This window comes from Tachyglossus aculeatus, chromosome 3, assembly GCF_015852505.1.
Source record: "Tachyglossus aculeatus isolate mTacAcu1 chromosome 3, mTacAcu1.pri, whole genome shotgun sequence".
NCBI classification, from domain to species: domain Eukaryota; kingdom Metazoa; phylum Chordata; class Mammalia; order Monotremata; family Tachyglossidae; genus Tachyglossus; species Tachyglossus aculeatus.
In genome coordinates this window covers 90,254,986-90,278,880 of record NC_052068.1, presented here as the reverse complement: position 1 = coordinate 90,278,880, position 23,895 = coordinate 90,254,986, and the positions used below count along the sequence as shown (strand labels likewise).

At 47.5% G+C, this 23,895-nt stretch overlaps 1 protein-coding gene across 8 annotated transcripts in view; it reads right to left on the bottom strand.

Annotated features, from left to right (window-relative positions):
* The window catches only part of UBAP2 (ubiquitin associated protein 2), a 120,225-nt gene that overhangs the window by 48,637 nt on the left and 47,693 nt on the right, over positions 1-23,895 (bottom strand). For all 8 annotated transcript variants that reach the window (XM_038743518.1, XM_038743524.1, XM_038743517.1 and 5 more), the window contains exons 4-6: positions 23,094-23,204; positions 12,201-12,351; positions 10,469-10,546 (exon numbers count right to left, since the gene is read on the bottom strand). In XM_038743518.1, coding sequence (XP_038599446.1) covers positions 10,469-10,546; positions 12,201-12,351; positions 23,094-23,204 — 340 coding nt within the window. The remainder of the gene's footprint in view (positions 1-10,468; positions 10,547-12,200; positions 12,352-23,093; positions 23,205-23,895) is intronic.

The following is a 23,895-nucleotide window of genomic DNA, read 5'->3' as shown; positions in this document are numbered from 1 at the left end:
GTTCCCTGCCCACAACGAGCTTACAGTCTGGAGTCTGACAAAGCAGTACTTTTTAAGATATCTGCGCACCCCCTGAAAGGAAATTCGGCTTAGATTTCAAGGGTAGAGGCCATTTGCACTGAATCCTGACATATAATCTGATTTTTATATGCAGTGTTTTAATCAGTAATTTTGTGGGCCAGCAGATCAGGCCATGCTACTGAAAATCTGCTTGGAATTGTAACTTTTGCAGTTTCCAGGAAGGACGTTAGAAGAAAGTACCACCCTAAAATTGAGATCGAGAACTTTGAATCTTCTCCAAATCTCCAAGTCACGAGAGACTTTTCCCCAGGCACTGGCCTATCCTTTTTATAGCTGATGGATTTACGCTGGAAAAAACCCTTCCAAAACAAAAATCTTTAGACCATTTGCAGCATGTAACTGACCAGTGGATTACCACAGTGAGAAGATGTTCTTACAGGTTAGGGTAAGTGCCCTTTGAAGAATAAATGAGTCTTGAAATTAAGCAAAACCACCCCTATTCGTCCTAGGATGCCTGATGACTTATAACAATTACTCAAGTCACATTTCTAATTAAAAAAAAATGTTCTTACCCACAATTCAACCTAATACTATGTCAAACGTAATGGGTGTTTGTGCAAATACACCCGTGACTTTTAATAAGCTACCCAAAACTGGATTTAAGGTCTATGACATTACTTTTTAAGCTAACAATCCAGATTGATCAGTTCTCCCGTTAGAGATGCTATGTAAACAGGTCGTTATCAATTGGTAGTGAAATCTAGTAAGGGTTCAAGCTATCCACCTGAACTTCCATGGCAGAGAGGGTGGAAAATATCGCAGTTCACTTGATCGATCGATCGATGGCATTTATTGCGTGTTTACCTTGTGCAGAGCCCTGTACTAAGCGTTTGGGAGAGTGTAACAAAACAGAGGTGGTGGATACATTCCTTGCCCACAAGGAGGGAAGCAGCGAAGTCTTGTGTACAGGCTTGGGAGTAAGAAGGACCTGAGTTCTAATCCAGACCCCGTCACTTGTCTGCCATGTGACCTTGGGCAAAACACTTCACTGGGCCTCAGTGACCTCATCTATAAAATGGGGATTAAGACTGTGAGCTCCTTGTGGGACACTGACTGTTTCCAACCTGATTATCTTATATCTACCCCAGAGGTGAGTACAGTGCCTGGCACATAGTAAGCGCTTACCAAATAACCAAATAGCCATCCCAACTGCTACCACATTCATACAATCCCTTAACCTATCCCACCTTGATTACCCTATCAGCCTCCTGCTGATCTCCCAGTCTCCTGTCTCTACCCACTCCAGTCCAGATCATTTTCCTACAAAAACATTCAATCCACGTTTCCCCATTTCTCAAAAACCTCCAGTGGTTGGCCCATCCACCTCAGCCATCCCTGATGGCTTTACACCACTCAATCACCTTGCCCCTTCTAGCCTGGAGCGGGGAGGACGTTAATATCAGTAGGAGATGGATATCGTTAATATCAGTAGGAGATGGATATCGTCATTCATTCACTCAATCCTATTTATTGAGCACTTACTGTGTGCAGAGCATTTTACTAAGTGCTTGGGGGAGCACAATACAACAGAAATGGCTTCCCAACAAGGAGCTTACAGTCTAGATGGGGAGACAGGCGTTAATATAAATGCCTAATTTATAACATGCATCTAAATGCTGAGGGGCTGAGGGAGGGGTGGGTGAAGAGGCACAGATCCTAGTGAGTGGGTGATGCAGAAGGGAGAGGGAGAGTTGGTGGGGTGGGGAAGAGGGCTTGATGCTAGCAAATGACAGAATCCTACCTTCCTGGCGGAACACGGCACGCTATTTGGAAACAGCAACATGAGGAATGATCAAGATTCTCCCTTCTGAAATGGTTAGCCCCCTAGAAGAACTTGGGCAGGTTTGAGACGGCAGCCTGTAGCTACACCAGATGGTGAAGGCACAGCAGAGGTGGCGGCAGTTGGGCTAAGTGAAAAACAGCCCCTGTTGCGACTGCTGCCCTGCTGACTTGGAGTTCATGTCTTGGCTGAGGGGAACTTCAGAAGCAGAAAAACCCGTCACGCTTCTATAAGCACAAATTCCTGGTTTTCCTTCCAAGAGTTGGGAGCAGCAGTGGTGGGTGGCAGAGCCCTGAGCACTGTCTCCTTCTAGCTTGCTCCAGTTGCTGTTGTTTGCCCTCCCTTGCCTCTGGCACGTTTCCTTTGGGTGTGGGAGGAGGAGGCTCTTCAGGGCTGGAGTTCCCCCAAGAGGCTAAAAAAGCCCAGACTAGAAGGGGCAGCAAGGACCAGGAGCGAGCCTACGACAGGTCGGCGCCTTGTTCCCACCTCCCGGGTTACGTGTTCGGCCTGGATTTCCTCAGAGACCACCTCCGTTCTTCATGATCTCTAACACCACAGTGTAGGAGGTAAGGGGGGGGGCAGTGCTGGTGTTCTCTTACGACACAATGCTTTCCGTTAACTTTTCCACGGTTGTTTAAAAAGTAGTCAGATTCTGATTGGGTTGGTTGGGCTAGCTAAACCGCTTCTGTCCCATATGCTATCACCCTGAATCTCAACCTATAAAACTGTAAGTTCATTCGTTCATGTACATGTATTTATTGAGCACTTACTGTGTGCAGAGTACTGTACTAAGTGCTTAAGACCGCCTACTTTTCCTCCCAGCCACCTACTTGTCCTCCCAGCCACCTACTTGTCCTCCCAGCCACCTACTTGTCCTCCCAGCCACCTTACAATTGAAGGAAAATTTAGTAGGATGGACGCACTAAGAATTTGAAATTCCCCAGGGCTCAGATTCGGTTTAAAATATTTCTTGAGTGTATTTCATCTTCGACGTCATGCCACTCATCTGCAGCACTGGATCACCTCCACAGTCTACTTCCTTCGCGAAATCTAGATATCAGGCTGACCTCGTCCACAAAGTTTATCCTTACGTGCTTAAACTCTGCCTTAACCACTGCCTGGAAGAATTATTTCTCCATCCTTATTGATACCCATGCCCATTGCCCTCACCAGCTGTTCCACACATTTAACTCCCTCTTCACCTCGCTTCCCCCACCCCTTGCCCCTAATGACCTGGCCACCTACTTTCAAAAAAAAAAAATACATCAAAACTGCAAGTTGTGTTCTCTCTAAAACTGCCTTCCTGCCTTCTCTCAAAATCCACCCCCTCCACTTGCGTCTCTGACCCCATCCTTTCTTCCCTCCTTAGCAGCCATCTTCAAAGGTTGGCTCTCCAATGGCTACTTCCCCACTGCTTTCAAACATGCCCAAGTCTCCTAAAAAATCCACAGCCCGGCCACAGACAGTCACTCTCCCCACCTCCGTGCCTTCAAAGCCTTATTGAAGGCACATCTCCTCCAAGAGGCCTTTCTGGACTGAGCCCTCATTTCCTCTTCTCCCATTCCCCTTCTGCGTAACTGTTGCACTAGCATTTATACTCTTTAACCACTTCTCCCTCAGCCCCACAGCACTTGGGTACATATCTGGAATTTATTTATTTCTATTAATATCATAGCCCCCTGAAACTGTATCCTTGTTCTGGGCAGGGAGCACGTCTACCAACACTGTTATTTTGTACTCCCTCAAGCATCTAGTACAATGTTCCGCATCCAATAAGCGCTCAATAAATACGGTTGATCGATTTACTGACTATACTCTGATGCCTCTCAAGAAAACCTGAACTCCGTTAGCATCAGAAGACTTGCTGAGCTCACATATCATGAGATCTGAACGCACCTGTGGGCCCTCTCCAAAGACAGCAGTGTAACCAACACACGTTCTTTAGTTCCTTCCCCTTGTTCCAAATCATTATATCCCTTCCTGACTCCCTCTCAACGCTCCACTCCCTTCATGCACAAATCCATGCCTTCAGTACTGCCCACTGTACTGTGACATTTGTTATGCGCTTACTATGTGTCAAGCGCTGTACTCGACTCCATCACCTTCCATCTCACACCATCAATCCCCAGCTCTCACAACCCAGAGACAGAAACACACAACTCATTCTCCACTGGAACCCCCTTGCACCCAGGTGGGAAACCACACCAGTGCCTTCACATCCGACCCCCCAAGCCTTTTGGGTAGGACACGGCATCCCACATCCCCTCCCCGTGTCCCCCAGAACTATCATCCTTCCCTTCTCCAGCTGGAAGGGCAGGGAACCGGCAGCTGTGCGAAGACATCTCGATTTTCCTTAACGTTGCAATGTCTTCGGCCACAGCCGTGACTACTGTGAGGTTGGACACAGTCCCTGACCCACATGGGGCTGATAGTCCTAATCCTCATATCACAGAGAAGCAGTGGGGCTTAGTGGATCGAGTCTGAGCCTGGGAAGCACAAGGGCCTGGGTTCTAATCCCGGCTCCGCCACGTGTCTGCTGTGTGACTTTGGGGATGTCACTTCCCTTCTCTAGGCCTCAGTTCCCTCATCTGTAAAATGGGGATAAGAGTGTGAGCCCTATGTGGGACAGGGACTGTGCCCAACCTGATTAACCTGTATCCACCCCAACACTTGGAACAGTAAGCACTTAACAAGTACCATAACTATTATTAGTAGCAGTAGCATTTTTTTTTATATTAATTCTCTCCTCAAGGCCCACGGCCACTGCTACCAACTCCATTACCCCTGACGGCCTCAACTATTTTAAAACAGTTAAAAGATTAGGCACAAATGCTCTGAAGAAAGAGAAGCCGCATGGCCCACTGGAAAGAGCACAGACCTAGGAGTAGGGGCACTTGGGTTCTAAGCCCAGTTCTCCCATTTCCCTGCTGTGTCTCCTTGGGTGAGTCACTTACCTTCTCTGGGCCTCTGTTTCCTCATCTGCAGCCTGGGGATATGATACCTGTTCTCCCTCCTCCTCAATCAAATCAATGGTATTTACTGAATGTGTACCGTATGCACGGCACTCTACTGCACATTTGGCAGAGTAAGACGTAACAGAGTTGGCAGACACGTTCCCTTCCCACAGTGAGCTAATAATCGAGAGTTTACCCTGTGATCCCCATTTTGGAGCTTCTGTTCAAGCCTCTCCCATTCTAAAAACGCCTTCTCTGGAACCCACCATACCTTAAAGCTACCACTTAATTTCCCTGTGTTTCCATCTCTGTCCAAACTCCTGCGGGGGAGTTGCATAAACCCACCGTTCCATTTTTAAACGGTCACTATGTACTGTTCTAAGCCCTAGGGTAAATACAGGATAATCAGGGCAGACCCAGTCCCTGTCCCAATCCCACATGGGGCTCCCAGTTTAAATCCCCATTTTCCAGATGAGGTAACTGAGGTCCAGAGAAGTGTAGTGACTTACCCAAGGTCACACAGAGGCAGGGTTGGAACCCAGGCCCGCACTCCTTCTGCTAGGCCATGCTGCTGTCGTTACAATTTGGTTTCTTCCCCTTCACTCCACTGCAATCCCCGCCAGGTAATCAGTGACCTCCCCCTTTCAAAATTTAATAGTCTCCACTTGTTCCTAGTCATCCTTGACCTCTCAGTTGCCTTTCAATCAAATTACAGCATTTATAGAGCATTTTACTATATGCAGTGCATCCTACCTGAGCCCATTGGGGAACACAACACAACCAATCCCGACAACCCCTGCCTTCTGTGATCTTCAATCCAGTTGAGGGAAACTGACCCTACAACAAATTGGACCTGGGAGAAAGAGGGTTACGGCCATGAGTTGGTGCTTAATAAGGCATGTACGGCATGTGTGTAAGTGATAAAGGAGGCTGCGAACACTTTAAGTGCTTAGGTGGTGCAGAAGTGCTGAAGTGGCACTTGTGGGAGATAGAAACTGGGAAGATTAAAAATTAATCAGGAAGACCTCCTGGAGGAAATGTGATTTTGGAAGGATTCTGAAGTCTGCGGGGGAGAGGGGAGGGAGACTGTGGTCTGTCTGTCCGATGTGAAGGGAAAGAAGCTCCAGACAAGGGGAGGGGAACGGCTAAGAGCTCTTTGAAATTTCCCTTCTCCGGGAAGGTTTCCCTGATAAAGTTTTCTCCTCCCCGAGTCATATTCTCCCTCTGGGCCACACTGCTTCCATATTTCCAGCAGCAGCATGGCCTAGTGGAAAGAGCATGGGCTTGGGAGTCAGAGGAGCTGATTTCTAATCCCAGCTCTGCTGCGTGTCTGCTGTGTGACCTTGGGCAAGTTAATTGGCTTCTCTGTGCCTCAGTTACCTCGTCTGTGAAACGGGGATTAAGACAGTGAGCTAACTCTCCCTTCTGCTTCATCTATGCACTTAAGCTGCGACTTTTGGACATTGGATATTCATCTCACACCCAACCCCGCAATGCTTATGTATTTTAAATTATATATTTTGAATTATTTATATTAATGTCTGTCTCTCCCTTTAGACTGTGAACTCGTTGTGGGGCAGGAAGTGTGTCTATTTATGGTTATAGTGTACTCCCAAGAGCTCTGCACACAGTAAGTGATCAAGAAATATGTAAGCTTGTTGTGGGCAGGGAATGTGTCTCCTAATTCTCTTGCACTGTATTCTCCTAAGCGCTTAGAACAGTGCTCTCCTAAGCACTTAATAAATACCACTGATAGGTTCCGAAGAAAACTGGAGAGGAGGCCAATGGCAGGAACGGCTCAATTGCCACTTGGAAGAAATCCCTTCCCACAAACACCAATGCTGCGCTTGGGCATTTCACAGTAGCTTTGGTCACAGGTGATCAAATGTTAGAAGTCGTTAAGTCAGGAAGATAGGGAAACAAAGAAGGCCCTCATTCCAGGGCTCCTCCAAGCTTCCCGGTGCCTCTGCTGGACAAAGAATCCCTGGCTAGATCCACAAGTCAACCCGGGAATGTTCTTACCCGAGGCCTTATCCAATTCACCTAGACAAGGCCAGTGGTTTTCCTTACGGTCTTTCATATTTCAGACATGCAGTCTATGACGACTGGCCAAAATGAAAGACCATCATGCAATCCTAGAGCTGAGAGAGACCTCGAGAGAATTAGATGAACTGAGGCAGGGGGATGTCTCTTCTTTTCTTGAGCTTGCCTAGACTGTGTGAGCTCCCTGTGGACGGGGAACTTGCTGATCAACTCTATTATCCTCTCTCTCCCAAGTGCCTAGTATGGTGCTCAGCACACAGTAAGTGCTCAGTAAATACCATTAATAAATACTGTTTATTTATTTATTCCACCACACAACCACCTTCACCCGTTCACATGCTGCCCAGAGAACAGAGCAAGTGTTTAACATCCTTGCCCCAGACCATTTTTTTGAAATGGTATTTGTTAACCGTTTACTGCATGCCAGGCACTGTACCAAGCACTGAGTAGATACAAGCTAATCAGGTTGAGCACAGTCCATGCCCCAGAAGGGGCTCACGATCTTAATCCCCATTTTATAGGTGAGAAAACCGAGAAGCACAGTGAAGTTAAGTGACCTGCCCAAGGTCACTCAGCAGACAATTGGTGGAGCCAGGTTTAGAACCCGGGTCCTGTGTTCTGTACACCAGGCCATGTTCCTACTCAGAACTTCTTTATATAAGTGAAGACAACAGATACTGAGTTTCCCCTTAAGACTCCTCTAGACAATGCTTCCCCAAGTCCTTTGATCTAATAATGACGGTATTTTTAAGCACTTACTATGTGTCAAGCACTGTTCTGAGTGCTGGGATAGATATAAGCTACTCAAGTTGGACACAGTCCCTTTCCCACATGGGGCTCGCAGTATTAATCCCCACTTAACAGATAAGGTAACTGAGGTCCAGAAGTGAAGTGACTTACCCAAGGTCACACAATAGACACATGGAGGAGCCGAAATTAGAACCCAGGTCCTTTGATTCCCTCCAGGCCTGTGTTTTAGGCTATGCTGCTTCTCAGAACTTCTTTATATATGTGAAGACTACAGGTACTGAGTTGCCCCTGAAGACTCCACTGGACTATGCTTTCCCACGTCCTTTAACTTCTCCTCACAGGATCCATTTTCCAATGCCTAAATCATTTCCATCAATCTCCTCAGGACTCTCTCCAGTTTCTCTTCATCCTTTAACCAGCATAATGGTCCAAATTGGGATCGCTCCTCTAATAAAGGTCTGACCAGGGCAGAATAAAGCAGGCTAATTCCCAAATCAGTTAGCCTGGACAAAACAGTTCCCTGCTGTTGGCTTTTCAAATGGCATTATATTTTGCTTGCGCTGGAGTCTATCTTTCCCCTTCTGATACCAGTGCTGTTTTTCATCCTTTAGTGCACCACCTTCTATTTGCTCTTACTTGATTTCTCCCTGCTTTGGGGGCCTGACTTCCCTAAGGAGGCCATTCTGGCCTGCCGAAGTGCAAGCAACTCCACCCAACTGGGGCCCGTTTGGGAATTCAATAAGTATGGACTGGACTCCCTTCGCTAGCTCAGAAATAAATACTTTGAAGACACCGGTCTCAGAACTGGTAAGATGTAGGCGTTGGCTTTGCACGGGAACACTGACCTCGAGGAGAAACCTATATGGTTAACCAGAGGAATGTGGGGTGCTGTGCCTAAGGACTGACCATCCATCTGGGGATGGGGGGGGAATCCCCCGACACACAGTTTACCTAACACTTTGATTTGTGGCCTTCCACAAAGGCACTGGGCAGCCCTGCAGACAGCTGAATGGGCCCAGGGCAGGAAGAAATGTCTATCAATTGATAAGACTAGCAGGGAGGCAACGGGCTGATAAGAGGCCCAGCTGCACTGAGACGCCTGACAGCCAAATGGTTTGTAAGACCTTGCAAAGATCTAGGGAGTTGAGACTCAGCCTTGTGTCCAGAAATGCCATGGCTGACGCCAGGAAACCCGAAACAGTGTGGGAGCAGAAGGTCCGCTTGGAAATCCAGGGCCCCCTCTAGCCAGAAGGACGCTGATATGGTACTAGTTCCCCTTTATATCTATCTCTTCGTAACCCTGACGAGTGCAGTTTACACCTTGCGTAAAGCAATGTGTTGAACTTAATGCCCTTCGGCATATAGCTTCCTGTCATCGCAGCCAGATGTACGGATATGCTCTGAGTGAGGGACCAAATGACATCACATATTGTTTTATTCCTCGTATTTTTGTGTCTGTTGATTCCCCTAACACTTTGTTGTTTGCCTCTGTGTAAGGGATGTCAGGCTCGTAGCCCCCACTGGGCTACTCACAGCCAGGACACTGGAAGTGAGCCAGGGCCTGGCTCTTGCTGTGGTTGGGCTGGAGGGTTGAAGGAAAATAAGCTAAAGATTCCAGCATTAACTCAACCCATGGCCCCAATCCTTGAGACTAACTCTTTTTAACATTAACTCGACCCCTAATCTGCTTCCTAAACTAACTCTCTCAACAAACGCTACGTCCAGCTTTCTGCTTACTGCACCCTGCCAAGATGGAGGGACCCCTGGATTAGCGATCAGAGAAGAAAGGAAAACCGGAGAAGAGAGAAAACCGCGCTGTCACCCCAAACTGCCAAAAACCAAGCAAACTATTTGGGAGTAATAGATGAGGGCGTACCCAGAAGAAGTTCGATGTTTCGGTCAACAAGGATAGTAAAAGAGGAGGGGGAAATGAGATCCGCCTTGTGGCTCACTGTTATCCTGAGGGAAGGCAGGGACAGCTCGGGGCCAGGGGCCTCTTAGGCTGTGGACGCCTGTGCCTGTCTGCGTCTTTAAGGGCCTGAATACCGGACGAGATTGACAACCTGATGGGAGGAAAACTCTATGCTTCGGGTTGGGCGGGATACAGTTTTTGTTGTTGCTACAGGTGAATCTCTGATTTTCTGCTGACTCCATGCTGTACAGTAAAATAACTAGTTTCTCAGTCAGTTGAGGTGATCATTCCCTTGGCAGCCCCAACATACGAACCTTCTAATATCATCCTGGGTACCGAGTTGGCCACTCGGGATCCGATAAACCTTTACGTAAATGAATTGACTGCAATTACCCTAATGAATCTCTCTTCTGTCCCTGGAGAATTGTTATACATGCAAATGGTTGTTTAACTCTACTGTGTACATTGTGATCTTTGCGTTTCCATCTCTCACGATGAGAAACCAATTAACCCCGGGTTTTACAACCCCTATTTCAAGACGCTGGTCTCTAAGGAGTCTGGTCTGAGGTGAGCGCTGGGACACTCAGAAGCACATTTTGGGGTGCATTCCTCCACACCCCCAACTCTCCCCCAACAGTTGGGATGATGGAGACGATATTTATCCAACCTATCAAAGAGCGCGTAATGTGAGTTGGAAACCAAAACCTTGAGAAAGTCTAGTTAGAATACATCACTCTCCTAACAGATGATTATTATTTCAGAAGCAAGATTGGTTCTTCGACAGCCAGGCTGTTTCCTTCCTCATAGCTGATGTTCTTTTGAAAGCTGCGTACTGATTGTCGGACATCTTGTGACTTTGTTGTAATCCCGAACCCCAACGTATGCCACTCCGGTGAGCCCCCCCCACCCTCCCGTAGGCTACTTCTAGCCCAGCCTCGTCGGCCTTACCTCTCCCACGGCCGCGCTTGCCACGATCTGAGGGCCTCTCCCCTTGGTTGCTGTCCACTCCGTTCTCCTCGGCTCGAACTGAAGAAAAAAGAAGGGCAGAGAATTCCACTTTGCTCGTCAGGGCATCTTGGGGACATGATCTACCACTCAGCTTCCACAGTAAGAACACAGTTCTTCGTCAGGGCATCGGCGCACATGGGAAGAACACTATTTGTGGGACCGAGAACTTGAGTGGAGTCCTTAGATCCTACCACTTCGTATTAGAAAGAAAAGTGACAGTCGATTCTACCAGAAAGAATCGACCGCCTCATCAAAGGCTCTATGCAGGCTATTTACGGTCTCTTTCGCAATCTCTCCCCACTGTGAGGTTTTCCATTCTTGTAGCAGAACTTGTCTCTGGGTCTCTCGGTTCCCTCACCTCCAAAATGAGGATTCAATACCTTTTTTCTCTCCTACTTAGACTAAGAGCCCCTTGTGGGACCTGATTATTCTGTATCGACCCTAGCGCTTAGTACAGTGCCCGACACACAGTTAATGCTCAACAAAGACCATGATTATTATCACTAGTAATATTAAATGTGAAGGAGCCTTGGGAGAATAAAAGCAGGAACAGCAATGCAACTGTTCATTCTAGATGGGGAGAGGGGGGAAGGTTAAGAGGGGCAGAAATTTTAAAGGAGGGTGAGAATTGGAGAAGCCGCCTGGCCTAGCAGAAAGAGCACAAGCCTCGGAATTCCAATTCCCAGACCTGGGTTCTAATTCCAGCTCTGTCACATGCTTGCTGTGTGACCTTGGGCAAGTCACTTTACTTTTCAGTGTGTCGGTTTCCTCAACTGTAAAATGGGGATCAAAACACCCGTTCTCTCTCCTACTTAGTCTGTGAGGTCTATGTGGGACAGGAACTATGTCCAACCTAATTGCCTGTAACCTACCTCAGCATGTAGAACAGTGTTTGACACACGGTAAGCGTTTCAATACCATGAAAAAATACTGGGAAGAAACAGGCTTTAAAAGTCAGAAAGCCATCATTTTGGATCTTTTTAATCCAAACAGGAAACTGTCAGGTATGGTCGGGGGACTGGGATGAGTACATCAAGCAGTCTACGCTCAGAAAACTGTGGGGAGTCATCACCCCCATCACCCTCTCAGCGTGGGCACCTAAAAGCACCTTGATAGTGATTAGTCTAGATTTGTATTTAAAACTACAATCAATCGTAGTTATTGAGCGCTTACTGTGTGCAGAGCACTGTACTAAGCGCTTGGGAAGTACAAGTTGGCAACTACAGCTTCCCTTGACTTTTTTTAGGGTTCAGGAACCAAACCTGAGCCACTTCCAGATTTTAAAAAAGAATGGGAGGACTAAAAATATCCTTGTCTTCATGTCTGCACTAACACAAGAATAGCACCACCGAGGTCTGCAAGTGCAGAAAAATCCACCAAAAAAACCCAACCAAAAAACCACACAACTCAATGCAAGAATTTCGTCTCTGAAACCACAAAATATATGCTGGGGATGGGGGGAGAGCTATGCACACACATACAGGCTCTAAGCCCAGTACGGGGTAGCTACACAAACACACACACAGGTGCACTCAAAGCCAGTGCAAAGTTACAAGTTACAACATCAGACTACTCTGAATTCAAGAATCAACTCAAAGAGAGAGGGTGTGTGTGTGTTTGTGAGTGTGGGTGTGTGGGGGGGGTTGTATGAAAAGCAGAGCTCCACGCTTACACTCGCGGGCGCGACCGCTGCCTCTTCCCCGTCGATGGGTCCCGCCACGTCCACGGCTCGTCTCTCTGTCGCCTCTCTTCTCTCTGTTCTCTTTGTTCTCTGAGCTTTCTTTGCCTAGACTCCTCTTCTTTCCCACCGTCTCCCAGGATGTCTAGGGGGAATGAAGTGGGAGACGCATTAGTCTGGCTTCTCGTGACAGATAACCCGCCGTCGAGCACGTGAGAGCTGGATGGAGTCGGCAGCCTCTCCCTGGGGCCACAGCTGAGTGGAAGGTCAGCTCTGGTGACAGTGACTTTTGGCCCTCCCGACTTTAGTCCTGGGCAAAGGCGGCACCCTGTCCAAATGGCCAAAAGCTTCCAGAAGTGCCGTCGTTCAGCGTGACTGGGAACCAGCATCATTTCCAAGACCCCCGCTCAACTGCCGGTCAATCAGTCCATGCTATTTATTGAGTGCCAACTGCATGCACAACACTAGGCGAAGCGCTTAGGCGAGAACAACGGAGCTGGAAGACGCAACCCCCGCCCGCAAGGGCTTGCGGTCTACAAAGACTGAAGGCCACGGTGCCCTTCCTACCGTGAATCATCCTCGGTGGCAGCAGCAATGGTATTCCTCAAGCCCTTACTGTGTGCAGAGCACTGTACTATGCACTTCAGGGAGTGCAACACAACAGAGTTGGTAGACAGGATCCCTGCCCAAAAGGAGCTCAATCACACTTCCCTTGTGAGAGGCTCGCTTTCCCCTCCCCATAATCTGCAGGCCACATTAGGGCAGTGGCCAGCACACAACAATGCCAACTGCCCTTACACCCTCCACCTCGTTTATTTCTTCGACTGTATTCACCAAGTGCTTACTACGTGACAAGAAGCAGCATGACGGAGTGGTCAGTTACCTCAGTTACCTCATCTGTAAAACTGAGGTTGTGAGCCCCACGAAGGACAGGGATTCTGTCCAACCCAACTGGCTTGAATCCACCCCAGCGCTTAGTACAGTGCCCGGCACACACTAAGCGCTTAATAAATATCACAATCATTATTATTAACTATTATTAGTAGGCACCGTATGAAGCTCTGAGGGCACAATATACAGTCTAAACTCTAACATCCTGCAGGTTTTTGGACCACATAACGCTCTCCTAAATTGACTTTGCAAGCACACCAGGTGGACGCCTACTTCCACATATATAAGTACAGTACTTTGGCCTCAGTCATGCCTTAAGTTATCCAATTCTGCAGAGAAACTTTACATTATTAGGAGTGAAGTCTCCCAAACTGGAACACTGCAAGGGAGGGGTTGAGATTTCTCTGAAAACAGTGGTGGTGAGGAGTCGGGTGGGTCGTGACGATTCCTTTCATTCTCTGCCTAAGGCACTGATTTTACCTGATGGGAATAAATCCAACCCTAGGACCAATATTTCAAATGGTTTCACCTTAAAAAATAACATCTAAATAACTACTATCTGTACCAGTTTGGGAAAGGAATGGTAGATAAAGCCAAGTTTCAATGTATCCCCAAATCCTTATTTTAGTCACGTTTCAACTATTCCTCTCCAAAGACTCTTGACTCTTTTCTGCCCCTATTTGCTCTCTGCTTCAGAGCAGCAACTGAACCAAGAGGTTCAAAGCCAGAAAAAGGCCACAAAGATGCCAGGATTGTCCTGGCCACGGGGCGAGGAGAATTGTTATGAAAATTGAAGAAGAAACTGCAACGTGCTGCCATTAGAATTCAGACTGAGGTCTGATGCACAACCAATCGATAGTATTTACTAAGTGCTTACTATGTGCGGAGCGCTGACCGGAGAAGGGACCCTATATTACATTACGTTGGGGAAGAAGCCGAGTTTAAAGATAAGGGGGTGGTGTGGGGGTGTGTGTATGTGTGTGTGTGTTGGGGGGTGGGGGAAGGGAGAGGAGGGGAGAAGAAAGACAGGATATTTGTTGGGCTTTTCCTGTTGTCATAAATCTAATGGAAAGTGGAGAAATCCTGGAATTAAAAAGGGCTGAGAGGCTCTGATTCCGCAATGGAGAGCAGTTGTTGAATTATGATCATAAAGTGGTAAGATGTGTCTATAGTACTCATTCCCACTGGTTCCGGCTTTCATTGTGCACTTCTTTATGGTATTTGTTAAGCACTTCCTACGCGCCAGGCACTGCACTAAGCACTGGAGTAGATACAAGACAATCAGGCTGGACACAGTCCAATGTCCCATAAGGGGGCTCAGTCTTAATCCCCATTTTACAGAAGAGGTAGTGAAGCACAGAAGTTCAGTGATTTGCCCAAGGTCACAGCAGCGTGGGAAGCAGCGTGGCTCAGTGAAAAGAGCCCAGGCTTTAGAGTCAGAGGTCATCGGTTCAAATCCTGGCTCCGCCACTTGTCAGCTGTGTGACTTTGGGCAAAGTCACTTAACTTCTCTGGGCCTCAGTTACCTCATCTATAAAATGGGGATTAAGACTGTGAGCCCCAGGTGGGACAACCTGATCACCTTCAAAACTCCCCAGCGCTTACAACAGTGCTTTGCACATAGTAAGCACTTAATAAATGTTATTATTATTATTATTATTATTATTACAGCAGACAAGTGGCAGAGTTGGGATTAGAACCTAGGTCCTTCTGACTCCCAAGCCCGTGCTCTATCCACTAGGCAACTCTACTTCTCCATTTGGGAGAAGAGAGTAGTATCTCAGGCTCCCTGATTGATTGATTCATTCATTCATTAGTATTAATTAAGCACTTCCTGTGTGCACAGCACTGTACTAAGCACTTGGGAAAGTACAATACAACATTCCCTGCCCACAATGAGCTCACTGTCTAGAGAGGGGAGACAGACATCAATACAGATATATAAAATTACAGATAAATACATAAGCGCTATGGGGCCGGGGCAAAGGGAGCAATGAGGAAAAGTCGGGCTTAGTCTGGGAAGGCCTCTTGGAGGAGATGTGCGATCAGTAAAGCTTTGAAGAGCGGGAGAGTCTTTTTCTGTCGGATTTGGGAGGGAGGGCATTCCGGACCAGAGGCAGGATGTGGGCCAGGGGTCGGCGGTGAGACAGGCGAGATGGAGGCACAGTGAGAAGGTTAGCGCTAGAGGAGCGAAGCATGTGGGCCACCTGTATACTATTTCCCAGAATTTAGTACACAAGAAGTGCTTAATGAATATTGCTACTATCACCCTAGTGCAAAGGTGATGGGGAAGTGCTAAAGTGGCAGGCGGCCGGGGCACACAGCGGGAACGGGTGGCTATTTTAAATTGTGTGCTGAATTTCTCTGTCCACAAGGAGATAGGATTTCTTTTTAGATCTTGTCAGGAGAATGAGCGTGGTCTAGTGGAAAGAGCACAGGCCCGGGTTTTAATCCTGGCTCCACCGCTTGAGTGCTGTGAGACCTCGGGTAGTCGCCTTAGCTTCTCTGTGCCTCGGTTACCTCACCTGTAAAATGAGGATTAAGACTGTGAGCCCTATGTGGGACAAGGAAAGCGTCCGGTCTGATTCCCCCTTTTAGACTGTGAGCCCACTGTTGGGTAGGGACTGTCTCTATATGTTGCCAATTTGTACTTCCCAAGCACTTAGTACAGTGCTCTGCACATAGTAAGCGCTCAATAAATACGATTGATGATGATGATGATGATTAGCCGGTACACTGACTGTCGAGGCTCCGCACTGTATAATTGCTGTGGGCAGGGAATCTGTCTACCAACCCTGCCGCACTCGCCCAAGTGCTTAGTTCAGTGCTCTGCATACAATAAGCACTCAATAAATATGATCGACTGGTTGGCACGAGAGGAAGTGGGATGCTACATCTGCTTGGGATTATCAACCCCAGCGCTTAGTACAGTCATTGAAACATAGTAAGCGCTTAACAGAGAGATATTTTACTTGGCAACAGGCGGCTTCCGATCAGCAACTCTGTTTTAGGCCGAGACGTTCCCAACCACAAACAATGTTTTTTGGCGAGAAAAAGCACAGTACTAAAAAAAACCCCGAGGACGCACCAGGTTAAAAAAACTCCGAGGTCAGCACTCAAGCCGCCAGACAACGCGTCCGAATGCCACCTCCGTTTTCCCATCAAGGCTATGGTTCTAACGACACTGCTTGGCTGACCTGTCTGCGAGCAGATGGCTCGGTATGGCCCAAGAGATGGAACCCGGGGTCATGTCGTGCCATCCTCTATGCTCCCAAGCTGAGGGGGAGAGGTCAAAGGGGAGGAATGCACCCCAAGGAGTCATCATAAGAGCATACTCACGCTTCCACCAATCCCCAGCCCGCTCCAAATGACTGGGCTACCCACCTCCTCGACTCTATCCTGAGCTAAACAGCACCATCCGCTAAAAATAGCTGGTGCCCTGGGGGACACCGTGCTGGTAATTACTCTCCAGGCTATTTTTTTCCACCCTGATGAGCTAGCGTCCACTGAGGGCTGAGGTTCAGGCTAGGGCATAGTTTTCATGTGAGAAAATTTGAAGGGCCAATCTTTACAAGATCGGACTGCGCATTACCCAGATCTGCAGGCACGGACTTTCCATTTACACGTCCTAACCAATCCGCCCGAGGCAGCACACTCTTGTTTGCCTCCGAGGACACAAAGAACGCTTAATGAGGTTAGTGGGCTACGATTTCTTAACTTTCACTGCTTATCTTAAGTCTCTTTGCTCCCAGCAGGCTGAACTCCGATTTCTGCTACCCACTCTGCAGAACGGAAACGAATCGCTTTTTTTTTAAAAAAAAAATACTTTATTAAGCACTTACTATGTTTCAGGTACTGTACTAAGTACTGGCAAGGGTAGATATAAGCCATACTGCTTCCCTGGGCTTTTTATACTAGGCACTCCAAATTCCTTACAGAACTGGCCCTTGCCTTCTGAGGTGACTTGAGACTATAAGCTCATGTCCTACCAACTCCACTGTGCTGTACTCTCCCGAGCGCTCAGTGCAGTGCCCTGCACTAAGTGCTCAATAAACACCACTGACTGATTCTGCTGGTCAAAGGATAAGGAATAGGTGAAGCAGGTCAGGGGAAATCAAAACAAGTGGACCCGTACTTGAGAGGTTTCGACTATGGTCTTCAAATTCGCTCTCCCCTCAAATCTCACAGCCCGATACTCAAGTCCCCAGCCCTCCTTTGCCTAATCTAAGAGGGATAATAAACCCTGGCCCTTAAAAAAACAAAGCAGTTTAAGTTTAGAAAGCAGTGACTAGGGAGATTCTCTGGGTCCTTGCCCAAGACCCACCCAAGGCCAATCCTTCACTGAGCCTGTGGGCAAGGGAACTCCGATTCAGCAGCTCATATTATCAAGGCCAACTGGGTAATTAAAATGCTTCTTTCTTTCCAACGTGACAGATTCCCAGAGCTCGTCATAAAAAGAAGGCCACGGTTCCAGGAGAGGTGAAGGCCTTTGAAAACCAGCAGGGTCTAGTGAAAAGTGCACAGGCCTGGGAGTTATGGGACCTAAATTCTAATCTCAGCTCTGCCAACTGCTTGCTGGGTGACCGTGGGCGAGTCACTTCACTTCTCTGTGCTTCAGGTACCTCACCTGCAAAATGAGGATTAAATCTTCCTCCAACTTAGACTGTAAGACGCATGTGGGACAGGGACTGGGTCCAAATTGATCTACTAGTATCAGCGCTTAGTATGGTACTCTGCGCACAGTAAGTACTCAATAAATACAATTGAATGAATGGACCCCAGTGCTTAGAACAGTGCTTGACACATAGTAAGCATTTAACAAATCCCATTTGTTAAGCAGCGTGGCTCAGTGGAAAGAGCCCGGGCTCTGGAGTCAGAGGTCACGGGTTAAAATCCCGGCTCCGCCAATTGTCAGCTGTGTGACTTTTAACTTCTCTGGGCCTCAGTTACCTCATCTGTAAAATGGGGATTAAGACTGTGAGCCCCCCCATAGGACAACCTGATCACCTTGTAACCTTCCCAGTGCTTACAACAGTGCTTTGCACAGAGTAAGCACTTAATAAATGTCATCGTTATTATTATTATTATATTATCTGAAAAACAAGCCTGCTTCAGGAGGGGGAAAAATTAATTTGAGGAAGGGGTGAGAGCCGCCCAACTCCCCAATGCGGGGACTTCACGTCAGCCCCTTGCCCGGCTCCTCCCTCCAGGAGGTCGAACGCAGAACCTCCTCCATCACAGCACCGGGGCCGGCTGTCCGGGAGTGAAGCGGACCGGCCTAAAAGCCACCGGGTGTTCCACACGTAAGCCTCCCTCCGGCCCGTAGAGCAAACGGTCTCTGGCAGTATGAGGCCTTCTCGCTTTTTACAACATTGTACCTGTCACACTGAATCACAAGGGGCCAAAAAGACTCTGCTCTTCCCGTCTTGTGCATTTGTGCTTTCTTCTTCCCTCACGTTACCTGCTATCGGCTCACTCATTCTTAGGTTGGGAACCCAGAACCTTGTTTAATTCTCATCTGGGTATTCTTTTCCCCCCCAGGGTTCAGGACAGTGTTTTGCACATAGTTAGGGATTAATACTATTCGTTCTACTGTATGACCTCGAGGAATACAGTGGCTGTGGTGCGGTGGACCCTGTATCGTGAGGAGAGATTCTGCCCCTCTAGCCATAGCTTCCTACTGACTTTTTATATTTTGGGTACGTGGTCCTAGTCCCTTAAACTGTTTTAGGATTTCTGTTTCACTGTGTCCCAGTGTGTTTGTCTCCAGTCCTTCTCCTCGCCCCCGGCCTCTAATCATAGATTTTGAACACTTCAAGCATCAGCGCTCAGGTCTAATTCTCATCTGTACACACTGAGGCAGTGCTCTGCATGCAGTAAGGGCTTAAAAAATACCATTATTACGAATCCTACTATTACAGGTTACTGATCTGATCTTAGTACAGTGCTCTGCACATAGTAAGCGCTCAATAAATACGACTGATGATGATCTGACAGGTGGATGTAAAACCCTCCACGGTGTCCTTGGGACCGCCACCAGAAGGAGCACTGTGAGACCCCTTCTAGACTGTAAGCCCGTTGTTAGGTAAGGACCGTCTCTATATGTTGCTATTTGTACTTCCCAAGTGCTTAGTACAGTGCTCTGCACACAATAAGCGCTCAATAAATACGATTGAATGAACGAGCAGTGTGGCCTAGTGGAGAGAGCATGGCCCTGGGAGTCTCAGGACTGCTGTGTGACCTTGGCAAGTCACTTTGCTTTTCCGGGCCTCAGTTCTCTCATCTGTAAAATGGGAATTAAGACTGTGAGCCCCCCTCTGGGAATGGGACTGTGTCCAGACTGATTAGCCCATACCTGCCCCAGCGCTCAATACAGTAACTGGTACATAGTAAGTGCTTAACAAGTATCATTAAAAAATAAAAATAAAGCTTAAAAACGAAAAAAGGAATACCTATCATAGGGGTGTGGGTTGGCTCTCAGTCCCCTTGGGAGTAGAAAGTTTGCTGTTTTGCCCCAGTGCCACCTTTCACTTGACTGAGCAGATCCACGCTCATGCCCTGAAATCAAAGGTGGCAGAGCCTAAAATTTCTAGGGCAAAAATGGGGAAGTTCCCACAGCACACCAGTTGGAAACAACTGACCATCACAGGGAACAGGAGGCACAATCATCACCACTGGGAAAAGGGAGTTTTGACTTATGACCATCAGGCACGGGTTTGGACCTTGTGACCATCAGAATGCAACATTTCAATTGAAAATGGAGTCAAAAGCAGAAACATGACCCGAGGGACAAATAATCCCCCAAACGAATGAGAAAATAGTCCATCTTTTTGGTTTTCAATTTGGAGTTCTTTGTGTCTGGGAATACATAGCTTTTCGCTTAGCTTGCGCACAATGAATTTCATTATTCCAAACAGAAGAGTGAGAAACCTAGCAACTCGGCCTAAAAATCACTAGGCCTCTATTGGGGGTGGGAGGGAGAATAAGGTGGAAACGTAAAGGGAGGTAGGCAAGGCACACTTCCCTTCCTCTGACTGCCACCAAGAGCCACGCCACGTCCCACATATATGTGGCTGGTGGGGAGGAGGTCACCTTTGCTCTTGGGAGAGTGCAATATATCAGAGCTGAAAGACACATTCCCTGCCCACTAGCTTACAGTCTAGAGGGGGAGAAAGACAGTACTATATATAAATTACCAAGATGCTGGCAATGGGGCTGGGCGAGGTGTAAGAGAATTAAGGGAGCAAATCAGGGTGATGCAGACGGGAGTAGGAGAAGAGGAAATGAGGGGTTAGTCAGGGAAGGCCTCTTGGAGGAGATGTGTCTTCAATAACGCTTTGAGGATGGGAAGGGTGCCTGTTGGCTAGGAAGAGGGAGGTGTCCTAAGCCGGATACAGAGCATCTACCAACTCTGTTATACTGTTCCCTCCCAAGGGCTGAGTACAGTGCTCTGTGCATGGTAAGCACTCAGTAAATACTGCTGATTGACTAATTTCCTAGAACCGCGAATAAGACTCGCCCATCATACCAGAGACAGTTCCGCCCGGAGCAATGAGGAGCCTAGGATCTGCCCTCACTGGGGAGTAGTGAACCGTCACATCTTCCTATTTTACTTCATGGATCGCTGCATTTATCAGCACTTATCGGGACATTCCTACTGACTTGAATCTGTGTCTGTGCTCCATCCCCACCACCTTTGGCTTGTGGGCCCCTTGGGGGCTGGGGACCAAGCAGATCTCAGTCAGCGTCCACACCTCTACCCCGGCACCCACTCATCACAGCTCTCTGCACACTGGATGCTTCAGATGATAATGATAATAATAATAATAATAATAATAATAATAATAGCATTTATTAAGTGCTTACTATGTGGAAAGCACTGTTCCTTTCAAGGCCCTACTGAGAGCTCACCTACTCCAGGAGGCCTTCCCAGACTGAGCCCCTTCCTTCCTCTCCCCCTCGTCCCCCTCTCCATCCCCCCCATCTTACCTCCTTCCCTTCCCCACAGCACCTGTATATATGCATATGTTTGTACATATTTATTACTCTATTTATTTATATATTTATTTTACTTGTACATATCTATTCTATTTATTTTATTCTGTTAGTATGTTTGGTTTTGTTCTCTGTCTCCCCCTTTAGACTGTGAGCCCACTGTTGGGTAGGGACTGTCTCTATATGTTGCCAATTTGTACTTCCCAAGCGCTTAGTACAGTGCTCTGCACACAGTAAGCACTCAATAAATACGATTGATGATGATGATGTTCTAAGCAGTGGGGAGATTACAAGGTGATCAGGTTGTCCCACGGGGGGCTCACAGTCTTAGTCACTTAACTTCTCTGTGCCTCAGTTACCTCATCTGTAAAATGGGGATTAAAACTGTGAGTCCCCTGTGGGACAACCTGATCACCTTGTAACCTTCCCAGCGCTTAGAACAGTGCTTTGCACATAGTAAGCGCTTAACAAATACCATCATTATTATTATTGTTATTAATCCCCATTTTACAGATGAGGTAACTGAGGCCCAGAGAAGTTAAGTGACTTGCCCAAAGTCACACAGCTGACAATTGGCGGAACCGGGATTTGAACCCAAAGCCCGGGCTCTTTCCACTGAGCCACGCTGCTTCTCTGAAGGTCAAGACAGGACAGGAAGATCTGGACAAGATCAGGACAAGTAGGTCCTGATCCCGGTTTATTGTAAAAACCCCAAGTGGAGATCGGCCCTGAATTTGATTTATTCCTCCCGTGCCGTAGAGCCACAAAATGCAGTGGGCTCCCTGAATTTCACTTCAAAGACTCCAGGGAAATATACACGGTTGAATTCCTGTTAACCAAACCTCCTCGGGACTGTCACTGATCCCGTTTCTAAGATGATTTAGTGGATTTCCCAGAAAGAAATTTAGCCAACGGCATATTTTCCTCCTTGAAAAAGTCAGTTGGAGGCTTTTCCCTCATTTCCCTCCCTGGAATCTCACCAAAATCTATTGCCGACTGTCAAATTTATTCAGCTAATTAGTCAATCTAGTTGTCAAAGTCGCCCGTTTCCCTATTTGGCCAAAGTTTCCTCTGCTTGTTTGTGACCAAACTGCAAACCCCTCTGAGCGTTTTGCCTTCGAGAACCTTTTACAAACGCCACTAGCCCCAAAGCCTTGACAGCCAAAAAACTGACCACATCTGGCACTTAGACACTAAACACGGAAGCCCAGGACCTACTCTGTCAGCTTCCTGGACCGTTAGGCTTCCGAGCCACTTCATGGACTAGTGTGGGGACACTGTTAAATCTGCTCTCTAAAAAGTAAGGATGACCAGCATCTGTTTGAGATACTTGGGATTCAGTCCTTCCAGGAAGCGTGTGCCTTCTGCCTGCCTGAAAATTATCCCAAAATTATCACCCCCTGCAGAGTCTCTACAGCATTAGACACTTGATTGCTCTTAGTCTAGGACTTGAAAGGGGGCACGCCGTTCTTATTTTATCGGCTGCTGAAATGTTATGGGGACCCCCGAGATTCTATGGTTGCTGTCTACAAAGCTGCACTATGTCAACTCTTTCTATTATTCAAGGCTGACCCACAACACTTGCTATATGCCCAGGTGTGTTTGTGTTGGGGAAGGAGAAGGTGAGGGAGTGGGGTTGGGGAGCAGGAGGGAGAGGCTTAGCATGGCTTAGTAGAAAGAACAAGCGCTGGGAGGGCATGGGTTAGGGGACTTGGATTCTCATCCTGGCTCTGCCACTTTCCTGCTCGAGAATGTTGCTTGACCTCTCTGTGCCTCTTTTTCCCCCATCTGTACAACAGGAATTAAAACCTACTCCCTTGCTACTTATACTGCAAGCCCCTTATAGGACAAGGACTGTGTCCAACTTGATTCTGTTTTATCTACCTCAGCGCTTAGTACATTCCTCAATGGACAGGAAGCATCAAATACTATTCTTATTAGCTAGACAATAAATGATCACTTGGCACTCCAAACTGGAGTGTTTTTGGAATGAATTCTTACCGTGTCAGAGTTCCCTTCCAGCAATATGTTGATGGCTCTGTTCACATCACCATTACAGTCATGGAGGGCCACTAGACACTCGTCCTGGTTTTTCCCTGTCACCTCCATAAGCTGTTGAGACATTACAGAACAAAAATATTCTTAGAAAGGAATACTTAGTACCGGCTTCCAGACTCTTCCCGCCATGCCATCCCGAGACACAGAGCAGTGGAGTTTTGAGAAATTCCATCGGGGGTTTTCGGCGTAATCACCTCCATTTATTACACAAAAAAGCTGTGTGAATCATCTGCAGACAGGTGGTGGTGGAAGCCATGTGAGTGAATCATTTCTCCAAGGGAATGGGTGTACACGGAGAACAGAAGGGGACCCAGAACTGAACCTCAAGGAACGCCCAGTTAGGAACCCCTGGTTTCTCTGCCTTGTTCAGCCCTTTCCCCTCACCACCATCATCAAGGATGTTATTTATTCAGCGCAACGTGCAGAGCACTTGGAGTACAGTTCAACAGGATTGGCAGATACGTTCCCTGTTCACAACAAGCAAAACTCCTCCACCATCACCCTTCACTGCTCTGCAGCATCGCTTCTTCTTCTTAACTGCCTCCAACAAGTTCGGCTCCCAGGCTATACCTTCCCCAAATACCCACCTCTTCCCAGAGGGACGTTTTAACTCCTTGAACTACACCCCAACTCTGCTAACAAGTCTCTATCTCCTCATCTCCCAGAGTCTCCCTTCTGTGCTCAACTGAACAGCCCTACCCATATCTGTAATGTAATTTCTATCATTTATTTATCCATATTAATT